At 45.5% G+C, this 13656-nt stretch overlaps 1 protein-coding gene across 1 annotated transcript in view; it reads left to right on the forward strand.

The window, feature by feature from the left end:
• Positions 1–1978: 1978 nt before the first annotated feature.
• otofa (otoferlin a) overlaps positions 1979–13656 on the forward strand; it is a 214899-nt gene continuing 203221 nt past the window's right edge. The window contains exons 1-3 of the mRNA XM_085998196.1: positions 1979–2063; positions 2859–2985; positions 7542–7596. Coding sequence (XP_085854322.1) covers positions 1979–2063; positions 2859–2985; positions 7542–7596 — 267 coding nt within the window. The remainder of the gene's footprint in view (positions 2064–2858; positions 2986–7541; positions 7597–13656) is intronic.

The raw sequence follows: 13656 nt of genomic DNA on the forward strand, positions 1-13656 counted from the left end.
AGTTCAATCACTATCTGCACGGTCACAAATTTACTCTACTAACCGATCATCAACCTCTTGTCTCCATTTTCAACCCTCAGAAGGGCGTACCGATAATGACAGCACAACGGCTGCAGAGATGGTCCCTTTTCCTAGGGGCACACCAATATGACATCGAGTACAAAGGAACTAAACAGCATGGAAATGCTGATGGATTGTCACGCCTACCGTTGCCGACGGTGGAAGAAGAAGACCTTGCAGTGGATCCAATGGAGTTATTCCACTCGACCATAGTCGAATGTCTCCCTGTGACGAATGCAAACATAGAAAAGGAAACACGGAATGACCCGACACTATCACGGGTCTATGATTTAATGGTGAAGGGATGGCCAGCACATGGCGAACCACTGCTGCCAGCATTTTCGCCAAGAAGAGAACAGCTGTCAGTGTGCAGAGGAACCTTGATGTGTGGATCCAGAGTAGTAATTCCACCTAAGTTGACGGATAGAGTGCTCAATGAGCTTCATGAGGGTCATCTGGGTGGGGTAAAAATGAAGAGCTTAGCCAGAGCGTTTGTGTGGTGGCCGGGAATCGATAGAGAAATCGAAGAGATGACCAAGAGCTGTGCAGGATGCCAGAAGGTCCAAAACGCCCCACCACAAGCTCCTCTGCATCCATGGGAGTGGCCCTCATCTCCATGGCAAAGGGTGCACATTGATTTTGCTGGTCCCTTCATGGACTCGATGTTTTTAATTACGGTGGATGCACATTCAAAGTGGCCAGAGGTAATAAAAATGTCCTCAACCACCACGGAAAAATCTATCACAGTTTTACGAACCATATTCGCCAGGAATGGGCTGCCTGAACAGATTTGCTCTGACAATGGCCCACAGTTTGCGTCTGAAGAGCTCCGGAGGGTCTTAAAGAACAATGGTGTTAAGCATTACACATCTGCCCCATATCATCCAGCCACTAATGGATTGGCCGAGAGGTTTGTCCAAACATTCAAGAAGGCTATCAAGGCAATGTGTAATGAAGATATACCCCTACAACACAAGGTGGACAACTTCTTGTTTGCCTACCGGAATGCGACACATGCGGTTACCAACCAAACTCCAGCCATGATGTTCTTCAATCGAAGACTACGATGCCGCTTGGATTTGGTTAAGCCAAACGTCCAAAGAGATGTGGAGAACAGGCAGTTTCAGAATATGAATGAAAGGCCGACCAGGAGTTTTAAGATAGGTCAACCAGTTTTGGCCCGGGACTACCGCACTGAGAAATGGCAGCCAGGAACGATTTGTACACGACAAGGACCTCTCATGTATACCGTGGACGTTGGGGAGAGCATTGTAAGACGCCATGCTGACCAGATTCTAGAGTCACTGGAATACGTCAACTCCACTCCACGATCTGATACACCTGGTAATGAAATCGACGTTCCAATTGCAGCTACCGCAGAACCGGTAATATTAGAAGCAGATGAACCAAACAACGACATTGATTCCGACTCAACATTGCCAGAAGAACCTGTTACCCCAAAGAGGCGTTATCCAGACAGAATCAGGAAGCCCCCTCAAAGACTGAACTTATAATTGCTTAAACTTAACCACTGTATCTAGTAACAGTAATTGTGATTGTAATTCGTTATCATTTAGTTGTTAAATGAATGTTATGTACTGTTTATCTAAAAGGGGAGGAATTGTTGTGTATGTACCTTTAAGAGAATAACTGGTCTCAGACTGCAGTACCGGCAGTGACCACCCCTGTATAAAAGGCGCTAGAGAGCCTCGGTTGTTTAGTTTCGTTATGGACTTTCACCAGTAAAGATCAGTTTGTTTTCACTCCTGCTAGTCCGTGTCTCAATCATTCACGGACTTAACAATTAGGACAGTACCTGCTCCGCTGGACTAACTGTCTGTCACTGCTCTGCCACTCAATCTCTTCAACTTTAAGGTAACCTGTTCCAGTCCACAGTGCCACATTTTCAATATACAAAATGCACTTTAGCACAGCAGAAACTCTTGAATTAAGTAATCAAGCTGGATATGTGTACAAAAAACTGCTACTACCATCCTCTTCAGGTTACTTGAGCGCCTACTGCTGCTGTTACCTACTGAGCGTCCGGACTGTACTTTACTGCACTGCTAACACCTGAGGCAGCGGATTGGCTGCCCTCCCCCTATCCCGCCTCTGTTAAAACCGGATGTGGGGGGGTTGGAGGAGGATTCAGGTCGGGATTTTGATTTTTAACACTTTAACTACCCCCACGCCCCCAACTCACCTGTTTTTTTAGGTTAAAATTCCTCCCAAGGGAGGCAAAGAAAGATTGGATTAAAAGAGAGGAAAAGAGATAGAAAGGAAAAGTAAAATAAAATTTTAAAGTTGACATTTTAAAAATCTCCAACAACAATTAATAACTGAAGGAATGAGACTCCACACTTGTAATTGTTAATTGTCAGTGCAAGAGAGGTTGATTGGCAGTAATTAACAATTATCACCACATTAAAAGGGTACTTATGCTTGAAATAACGAGACTTAACATTCTGTGCCTAGTTTAGTTTGTATCCACCGTGCAAAAATATAGCAACTTTACCCCATTTAATGCATTTCAATGGTGAGGCAGAGAGTGAAATGCCGCTTTCGCAAAGCTAACCATGAGCTGCACAACTCGGACATCAACTTTTAGATATTGGCATTTAACCGCTCATCTGCTCTTCATCTGAAGTTGCTGAAACATTTACCCATAAATAACTGAATGCTGATTTTTGAAGGGAAACATTATTTTGGAGAATACTCTTGATTGAAAAAAAAATGTAGGGCAACGTGAGGAACTCTGGATCCATTTGATTGAAAAGAAATTGCTTTGATTCTTCCAGATGAACCTGCTGTACTGGAAACAGAAGACCTGGACAGAAAGGCCATGCGGCTTGGAAGGGGCTTGGACCCTGACACCATCTCACTGGCGTCTGTCACTGCAGTCACCACCAATGTCTCAAACAAGAGGTAACTGCGCACAATAATTAAACTGTATATTTTTGTGTCAGATTAGAGATTACTTTGGAGTTGTATTTGCTCCAATAATCATTTACACATACTGCTCCGTTAAAATTTAACAGTAGTGAAATTTATTTTATTACTCATTCACGGGATGTGGGCATCACTGGCAAGGCCAGCATTTATTGCCCATCCCTAATTGCCCTTGAGAAGCTGGTGGTGAGCTGCCTATACAACTGAGTGGCTTACCCGACTATTTCAGAGGGCAGTTAAGAGTCAACTACATTGCTGTGGGTCTGGAGTCACATATAGGCCAGACCAGGTAAGGAAGGCAGACTTCCTTCCCTGAAGGACATCAGTGAACCAGATGGGTTTTTACGACAATCTGGTAGTTTCATGGTCACCATTACTGATACCAGCTTTTTATTCCAGAATTATTTAATTAACTGAATTTAAATTTTCCAGCTGCCGTGGTGGGATTTGAACTCATTTCTCTGGCCCATTAGTCCAGGCCTCTGGATTATTAGTCCAGTAACATCAACACCATGCTATCATACCCCTAAAATGTTCCACAACCCCACAACACCAGCAGTGGGCAGCGCAGCTACAATCTTCAGTCTTCCGATAAGCCACCTGCTGCTTGCAAGGCCCAACCTGCGGGTTGGGGTCTCATAAAGCTTCATCCTGTGAAAGTGGCTGATCGATTCCGATGAAATGTAGGGGCTGACATTTGGCATCCGTAGTGTGACTGCAAAACAGGTGTCGTCAGTGATGTGCCTCAATAAATCCGAGACTCAATGTTAGCGGAACAAAACAAGGCTTTTATTAACTTAGAAAGTAACACACAGTGGAGAGGTGTCTCCCATCCAGAGGTCTGCTGTACTGGGTGTGAGACACGCTGGGCCTGCTTACATAGGGGCCAGGTATGGGCGGAGCCCTACACACAATACAATACCGGTGAGGAAACGGAACTGAGGTAAGGGAAATGAAACTGAAACTAAACCACAGTCACAGGCACAATCACACATAGAGAATACAGATGAGTGATGAATGGCATATTTCATCACAGTCAGCTGTATTATCGGGCCATGTGGCACCATTGTGCACCATGCTACAAAATGTGATCTGGAAGGATCTGTGGTGCCTATTCTGTTCTAGGGTCATTCATAAATTACAAATGAGGCCATGGGCCCATAATCCAATCAGAGCACCTGGAAAGCATTCCAGCCACTCAGCGCCCATTTAAAACAGATGCTGCATGGGAGCACAGTGCCATGTTGGGCCTTTTCTCTCTAAGTTTAATTATCCCTTTTTCTCAAACACAGTATACTCAGAGCTTCTTTATCCCACCTGCTATTTGTGCCTCATCGCCACAGAACTGTTGTTGTGCGCTGCTGATAAATGAGCTATCTCTCTTAGCTTCCCACTCTATTTGCAGGTTGTGGAGGGAGAGGAGAATGATCAAAGGAGAGATGGAAGGCAATCTTATGCTGCCACCTGTGCACACAGGCCAAGGCAATCATGCCTGGATAAGGCCAAAGAAATCTGCATGTAGACACACAGAATCACAGAATCACAGAAACCCCACAGTGCAGATAGAGGCCATTTCGGCCCATCGAGCCTGCACCGACACATATCCCACCCGATCCCCGTAACCCCTGCACCAACACATATCCCACCCTATCCCCGTAACCCCACATATTTTAATCCCCCTAACACTAAGGGTCAATTTATCATAGCCAATCAACCTAACCCGCACATCTTTGGACTGTGGGAGGAAACCGGAGCACCCGGAGGAAACCCACGCAAACACGGGGAGAATGTGCAAACTCCACACAGACAGTCACCCGAGGCCGGATTCGAACCCGGGTCCCTGGCGCTGTGAGGCAACAGTGCTAACCACTATGCCACCGTGCTGTCGGGCCAGTTTTCCTGGTCCTCTCTGCATGGGCTCTGGGCAAGCGCAGCCTCACCGAATTTGATGAGCCAGACCATGAGGATGGCCCGGTTGCATCCCCGATGCAGATGGGGAAATGGACAAACACAGAATTGCAGCTACAGGCTTTGCTGCCTAACACCCTCTGGCCTCAAGGGGAATTCAATGTCAACTCAGGCACAGAAGGAGAAATAAAGAGAGGGAAAGAAAGGTTGGATAAAAGGGAAAAGAGACAGAAAGGAAAAGTAAAGATTTTAAAAATCTCCAACAACAATGAATATGTGAAGGATTGAGCCTCTACACTTGCAATAGTTAGTTTTCAGTGCCATCGAGGTTTATTGGCAGCAATTAACAATGATCACATTGTTAAAAGGGTACTTATGCAACTAATGACAAGACTTAAATTTCAGGCTGACATCCGGGTAGGGAACCTGTCAACCTGTCAATGGAGTTAAATCTCCACAGCAGGAGGAGAAACCCAGACTTCTGAGTTTCCTGCCTGCTACAGGACACCCCCACCACCCCACCCCCCACTCCCAGTGTGTCAGGAAGTAAAAATTCCCCTCATGTTGGAAATTGAAACTGAATAATAACCAAGTCCATTTTTAGGACTGAACAAATCAAAGTGGGAGGAAAGCCAACAGATAAATGTCAGGAGTCATGTATGATCATTATTGTCACAAAGAAACAATAAATGAGTTTAATAGCATGCAAGCAGATTTTTTTTAAATGCTGGGAAGAGGCATTAAAATATTGGATGATCCACAAAGATCATTTCAGTCTGCTAATGAAATTAGCATTAGTAAGACAAAGGGATCTTAAAGCAGCTAAATCAAGCAGTGAAAGGGCATTAAAGGACTAAAGGGACTAACAACAGCTCAGTTAGCCTGTGAACATGCATTAAAGAGACAAAAAAAAGGTAATAACAGTTTTGAAAATGGAAGGGACTGAAGGGGAAAGTGAATGAGAGCAACAGGCAGGAAGGTCTGAAGTTGATCAAGTCATTGTTCTCACCGAAGGGCTACACAGTGCTGAAAAGATTTGTTGAGCTTAGTGTTGGACATATTCCCAGAAGTTTCATCACATGGCCTCCCGCCCCCAACCACCCACCAACCGCCCCAACCCCCAATCCCGTCAAACAACTTTTTTCCCCATCTCCAATATTTTTATAACTAATATATGAAAATGTTCAAGAAAATGAAAACATCACGCATTATTTTAATGTCCTTAAGATTTTCCTGAGTTGCTCGTGGAAGTGTGCAGGAGATTTTTAATTCCTGGAGACACGAGGATAATCCTGGGTGGTTGGCAAAACCTAGTTTTGATGAGAGCAGTGTAGAAGACCAGAGACAGAGAAGTCAGAGTGGGAATGGGAGAAGGTGTTGAAGAGACAAGCCTCAGGGAAGTCAGGATTATGCTTCCAAACAGAACCAAACCAGTCAGCAACACGGTCACCTAATCTGCATTTGGTCTCCCCTCTGTAGAGAAGATCACACCATGAACAATAGATGCAGTTATTAATTGGGGGAAGTACGTGTAAGTTGCTTTCTTACATGCAAGGAGTTTTTGGGGTTTTGGAAAATGGTGTTGGAAGAGGTAAATGGGGAGTTATTGTATTTGCATGGAAAAGTGCCTGGGGGCAAATAACTAGAGGTGGGGGTAATGGAAGTGTAAACAGGGGTATCTCAGAAGGAGCTAGTCCTCAGAAAGCAGGGAGAGGGAAGGATCATGTTGTGGATGGTGGAAATGGCACATGGTGATTTGGCAGATGTGTAAGCTAATAGGATAAAAGATGAGGAAAAAAGGAATCCTGTCACTGTTGTGAGAGGGGGTAAGAGTGGGAGAGGGGGGAAATGGGACAGATGTGATCAAGGAGCCTGTCCTCTATAGACAAGAGAATATCGCAAGAGAAAAGGACATTTCAGAACCTTGTTATAGAACGTAGAATCTTCAGAGCAGATACCAGGAAGATGGAGAAACTGAGAGAATGGGATGAAGTCTTTCCAAGAAGGGGGGGGGACATAATCCAAGTAGTTTAGTGCTTTATAGATGTCTGTGGAAAGCCTACAGAGAGAGAAGCCCAGGAAACAGAGGGAAGAGTTAGAGATGGGCCACATAAAGGTGAAGGGCAGGTGCAAATGGAAAGCTTTATCAATAAAATTATTCAGATTGTCATAAAAGCAAGAAACTTCACCAACACAATAATGAATATAACAGAAAAAGAGGTTAGTGAGAAGGTCTGAGCCAGATTAGAACAACGAGTGTTTGAAGTATCCTACAAAATGACAGTCATTACCTGGAGCCCATGTGGCCTTCTATCTAGTAAAAGAGTGTGAAGTTAAAGAGGTGATTGAGGATAAGAAGAAGTACAGTTAAACAGAGGAGGCTTGTGGAAAATCCTAACCCATTACAAGGAGTTCCACACGCTGGTCAGTAGTGGAGTGGCATCATTGAAACAATTTATCGCCCAGCTTCCTATCAAAGAAATGCTGCAGAGCGCACAAGAAGAAATAGTTGGTGCCAGTTGGATTTCTAGAGAACAATTATGAATTTTACTGAAAAGTGCACCAATGAGCCTTATTATTCCCCGTCTTATTATGAAATTCAATTATTTTGTATTTATTTACAGATCAAAGCCTGATATCAAAATGGAACCCAGTGCAGGCAGACCTCAGGATTACCAAGTAAGTTACAGAGGATTTCTTTACAAGCTCAACACATTGGATTGGTTGTGACTGGTTGGAAGGTATATGAAGATGAATTCCTTTCACTTAAGCTAGAGAAAATTGTTGATTTAATCCCATTCTATCATAAATGGACTTTCTGTAGGAAACCCAGCCCAATCCAAACTACCCTCTGGGAATATTCGGAACTTGTTCTGAAAACTTCTCTGACAGGGCATCCCTCTGTGCTCATGCAGAGTATGGGAGAACTGCTCTTGTTCATGTGTTTAGTACCTTTGTTATTTGAATGCAGTCAGGTCCACTCTCTGTCAAATATGGTATCACCTGAGTTTATATATTTGTCAACCATACCAAAACATTTTTCCTTATCTCAGCATTAATCTGTGACTTGCACTTATTCAAATTTTATTTTTTTGTACAGGATTCTACTTACATTTTTCAGAACAAATTCCAACTTTTCCCAAAGGATATATTTGAGCTGGGATGTGAGTTTCCTACCAATTATGGTGGAATGAGATAAGTAACTCACCTCTTCCACCAGACCCCAATCTCAAACTTGCTTAAACACTTCACCGTACTGAACTGCAGTCTATCGACTGAAGAGACAGGTGGCCTTTTAGTCAAACCTGTGACTATTTTGTTGGCCAAGATGTAAGCTCTGGGATTCCCTCCCTAAACCTCCCCACCTCGCTACCAATGATCCTCCTAAGGTGGACGGCTGCACACCAATCGTGAGGTTCGGCGCAGACCGCTCACCAGCTCCTGCTGCTGGAAGAGATGCTGCACATGCGCGGCAATTGCAGCAAATATAAAGGGACCGTGCACAAAAAAATTAGAGGGGACATTGCTCTCTACCTCTCTTTCCTCCTTTAAGACACTTGTTAAAACCTACCTCTTTAACCAAGCTTTTGATCATCTGCCCTAATATCTCATTCTGCGGCCCGGTGTCAAATTTTGTTTGATAACGCTCCTGTGAAGTGCCTTGGGAAGTTTGACTGTGTTAAAGGTGCCATAAAAATACAAGCTGCTGTTGTTGTTAAGACAAGTGACAATCTTAGTCCTGCTAGTGGGCAATATGAGACTTACCAACAACAGTAGTGGAGGTAATTCATTTTATAGTGCTGATGGATTGTCTATGGCTGCTCTGTGTTATCAAATGGTGAAAATGCTTTCCAGCCTCTGAATAGACACAGATGATTTGAAAGGGAGCATTTCCGTTGGCAACTCCATGACTGCGTAATTACATAAACTAACCCATCCTGATGTCACAATGTGGCTTGTGCAAGCTGCTTTTCTCTCTTCTGGCCTGCCAAGGTTTTGTTGCCAGGGTCCAAAACATATAAATCAATGTCTCACAAGGTAATGTTTTCATAACTGGGAGTTCACCAGTTTACTTTTGACAAGAGTGTCTATGTAGATGTTAATATAGAACCAAGTATGCAAACCTGACAGGTCATACATATTTTTAATCAGCCCTGACATAGGGCTGGATTTTGTCAACCCCGAGGAAGCGGGTATGGAAGCGGGACTGCCGGTAAAGTTGCAGAATTTGGGGGCGGATGGCAAACCCGCTCCCAACGCGCCTCTGTGCCATCTTGCCAGGAGGCGGGAAGCCGTCCTGCCCCGGGTCCTGTCTCCTCGAGGCGGAAAAGGGATTAAAGCCTATTAACTGCCTGTTAACAGGCAGAGAATAGGATTATCCCCATTTTTCCTTCCGAAGTGCAGGCTTCCCAACCTCGGGGAACCCCGCCAGGGTGTAAGAGACGAGTAGGAGGTCTGCAAGGGTCGGAAGGGCTTGAAATTGCGATGTAGAGGTGAGTGATGGGTGCAAGTGTGGAGTGGTAAATATGTAAGGTGAGTGTAAAGTGTTAGAAAATGTTCACTTACCTTTGTTTCTGCCTACAGCCTTCAGCCACTGTGGAGCCGGAGTCCCGACATCTCCATTGTAGATATCACAGACTGGCTGTTGGATCCTCCAAACCAATAGCCAGGTGATTTCTGCAAAGTTGAAAGGTTTGATGAGTCCTGAACACAAGGTCTCATCAAACTACACAGAATGTCAGTGTTTGATAGCTTCACAGAGCTGTCAAACGATGATATTTCTTCTTTCAAAAGTTCTTGACCGATGGCACGTCATACGTTGACGTGCTCTGTCACTGACTTCCCTCTAATTGGCCTGCTGAGCCCGCTGAGCGGGCTTAACAAGGTCAATCAGGGGAAAATCCCGCTGGTTGGCCAGAGGCTGATGGAGGCGGGATTGAAAGTTGGCAAGCAGCAGTCCTGCCTCTAAAACCTTCCCATTGAGAAAATCCAGCCCATAGAGTCTACACCTGAAATACTGGGCTGGATTTTAATCGGGAAGGTGGGTTGGGGGCGGGAGAACGGGTTTTCCACAGGCCCTGCCGACTTTAACGACAGGGCCTGAATTGCATGGGAAGCCACTGTTTCCCACCCGCAGCCAGCCAGATTGAGAGGATAGGCGGATAGGCTTGTTGTTGTGTCCGTGTATAATAAGACACAGACTGCAGGAGAACGGTACAACAGGTGTTTACTCAACGTGGCTCACACTGGAACTGGTCTGTACAGATAACTACTCAGTGCTATATACAGGTGTGGTCACTGCCGGTACTGCAGTATACATGAGTTGTAAAAGATAGTTCCCCCCTTAAAGGTATATACATTACAATTCCTCCCCTTTTAGATTAACAGTACCATAACATTCATTTAACAATTAAATATCAAACTAATTACAATTAACACTTTTAACATGCAACATTAGCTGAAAATAGTCTATTTATATATTCAGTCTTTGGGGAGGCTTCCTTACCCATTCTGGATAGCGCCTTTCCCGAGTGTCTTGCTCTTGGTGCGGAGGCGATTCTGGCCCCCTGTCATCGGTTGGTTCATCAGCTTCCGATGCTACTGTTTCTAGGGTAGATGCGACCTGTACGTCGGGTTCATCACCAGGTACGTATGGGCGAGGCATGGGGTTGACTTGTTCCTGTGACTCTAGGATCTGGTCAGCATGGCGTCTCACGATGCTCTCCCCGACGTCCACTGTGTACATTAGTGGGCCCTGCCATGTGCATATCGTTCCTGGCTGCCATTTTTCTGTTCGGTAGTCGCGGGCCAAGACTGGTTGCCCTGCATTGAAGCTCCTTGTTGGCTTCTCATGGATGTGCTGGAATTGCTTACTCTCAACATCTCTTCGTATGTTTGGTCTGAGCAAATCCAGGCGAGATGTTAACCTTTGGTTAAAGAACATCATGGCTGGGGCCTGGTTGGTGACTGCATGTGTCGCATTCCGGTAGGCGAACAGGAAATTGTCCACCTTGTGCTACAGCAGAATGTTGTCATTGTACATAGCCTTTATTGCCTTCTTAAAGGTTTGTACGAACCTCTCAGCCAATCCATTTGTGGTTGGATGATACGGGGCGGATGTGTAATGCCTTACCCCATTCTTTTTAAAGAACCTCCGGAACTCTTCGGACACAAACTGTGGTCCGTTGTCGGAGCAAATCTGTTCTGGCAAGCCATTCCTGGCAAAAATGGTCCATAGGACTGCAATAGTTTTCTCTGTGGTGGTGGAGGATATTTTGATGACCTCAGGCCATTTCGAGTGCGCATCCACGGCTATTAAAAACATTGAGTCCATGAATGGACCAGCAAAATCAATATGCACCCGTTGCCATGGAGATGAGGGCCACTCCCATGGGTGTAGAGGGGCCTGTGGTGGTGCATTTTGGACTTTCTGGCATCCTGAGCAGCTCTTGGTCAGGTCCTCGATTTGTTTATCGATTCCCGACCACCACACATAAGCCCTGGCTAGGCTTTTCATTTTTACCCCTCCCAGATGACCCTCATGAAGCTCATTGAGCACTCTATCCCTTAACTTGGGTGGAATTACCACTCGGGATCCACACATCAAGGTCCCCCGGCACACTGACAGCTGTTCTCTCCTTGTCAAGAATGCTGGCAACAGTGAGTCGCCATGTGCTGGCCATCCCTTCACCGTCAAATCACATACCCGAGACAGTGTCGGGTCATTTCGGGTTTCCTTTTCGATACAAGCGTTAGTTACCAGTAGGTATTCAACTATAGTCGAATGGAATATTTCGACAGGATCCACTGCTGGCGCTTCCTCCGCAGTAGGCAGTGGCAGGCATGATAGCCCATCAGCATTTCCATGCTGTTTCGTGCCCTTATATTCAATCTCATAGTGGTGCGCCCCTAGAAAAAGTGACCATCTTTGTAGTCGTTGCGCAGTCATCGCCAGAACGCCCTTCTTCGGATTAAAAATGGAGACAAGAGGCTGGTGATCAGTCAGCAAGGTGAATTTCTGCGCGTGCAAATAGTGATTGAACTTTTTCACTCCCTACATTAGGCTGAGGGCCTCCCTGTCAATCTGGGCGTAGTTACGCTTGGCTGAGGTTAGTGATCGTGACACAAAGGCTATTGGCCTCTCTGAGCCGTCCAAGAATTTGTGCAACAGCACCACTCCAATGCCGTAGGGTGACGCATCACATGCCAACCGAATTGGTAATGCTGGGTTGTAATGGGCCAATACCTCTTTCGATGTGATTAGTGTTTTGCTCTTCTGGAAAGCTCGTCTACATTCGTCACTCCACTTCCATGGCACCCTAGTTTGCAGTAGGGTGTTCAGTGGGTGTAGTATTGCAGGCAAATTTAGCAAGAACTTATGGTAGTAGTTTACCAGCCCGAGGAACGACCTCAGTTGTGACACATTTTCCGGTGCTGGAGCCTTGACTACTGCCTCAATCTTCTCTGGGGACTTATGTAACCCCTCTTTATCGATAACGTGGCCACAATACGAGATCTGTTTTCTAAAAAACTCGCATTTGGGGCGGTTAGCTCGGAGCCCATATTCCTGCAATCTAGTGAGCACCTGCTCCAGGTTGGCAAGGTGATCACTGTCATTTTTGCCCGTGACCAGGATGTCGTCCAAATAACACTGGGTCCCTGGGATCCCTTGCAGGACTTGTTCCATTGCCCTCTGCCAAATAGCCGGAGCTGATGCTACCCCGAATACCAGCCGGTTGTATTGGTAGAGACCTTTATGGGTGTTGATTGTGAGGTATTTTTTTGATGCTTCTTCTACCTCCATTTGCAGATACGCCTGGGCCAGATCAATCTTAGTGAAGCGTTTCCCTCCAGATAGCGAGGCGAAAATATCTTCAATCCGCGGAAGTGGATATTGTACAGTGTGAAGGACCGGGTTCACTGTTACCTTAACGTCCCCACAGATGCGAACCTTCCTTGGTTCCCCAGGCGTGCTGCTCAACGACTTTTTCATCACAGGGACGATGGGTGTAGCCCACTCGCTCCAGTCTACCTTGGACAGTACACCTGAATGTTCCAGACTCTCCATCTCTGCTTCGACGGCTGGGCGGATCGCATAAGGTACCAGTCTGGCCTTAAAAAATTTTGGGCTTGCGTTTTCTTCAATTTTAATCGTCGCTGTCATGCCTTTTAGTGCCCCGAGTCCTTGCTGGAACACTTCTTTCGCATCAGTTAGGATCTTTGACAGTCGCCCAGGTGTGACGTCGTCATCCTTTTTGTCAGCCACAGTCAGTGCCTGTATGGAATGCCAATCCAGTTGTATTTTCCGGATCCATTCACGTCCCAGTAATGGTGGTCCTCCATCTTGCAATACATACAGGCCTAGTTTTGGTGTTTCCTTACCGTTATATATAACAGTCACCCTTATTTTTCCTTTGGGGTAGACTTTTTGCCCCGTGTACGTCTTCAAATTAATTTTTGTGTCTCTCAAGGGTATGTGTGAGAATAGCCGCTCGTAGTCCCGTCGGTTTATGACTGTTAGGGCTGATCCTGTGTCCAATTCCATCTTTACCTGGACTCCTGCTATCTTGAGAGTGACCCAAATGGTTTGGTGATCCTCCGTTGTGTTCACATTATGTAGTTTCAGACAACTCAGTTCCCTGCTTTCGGAGTCGTTATCACTCTTTTGTTCGTCTGAACTATTCTCCGTCATCTTATGTACCTCCTTGTACTTTCTTTGGTAGGTTTCTTATTGCTGGT

Source organism: Somniosus microcephalus, chromosome 9 (genome assembly GCF_052327205.1).
Source record: "Somniosus microcephalus isolate GS21.2 chromosome 9, FLI_Smic_1.0, whole genome shotgun sequence".
Classification (NCBI taxonomy): domain Eukaryota; kingdom Metazoa; phylum Chordata; class Chondrichthyes; order Squaliformes; family Somniosidae; genus Somniosus; species Somniosus microcephalus.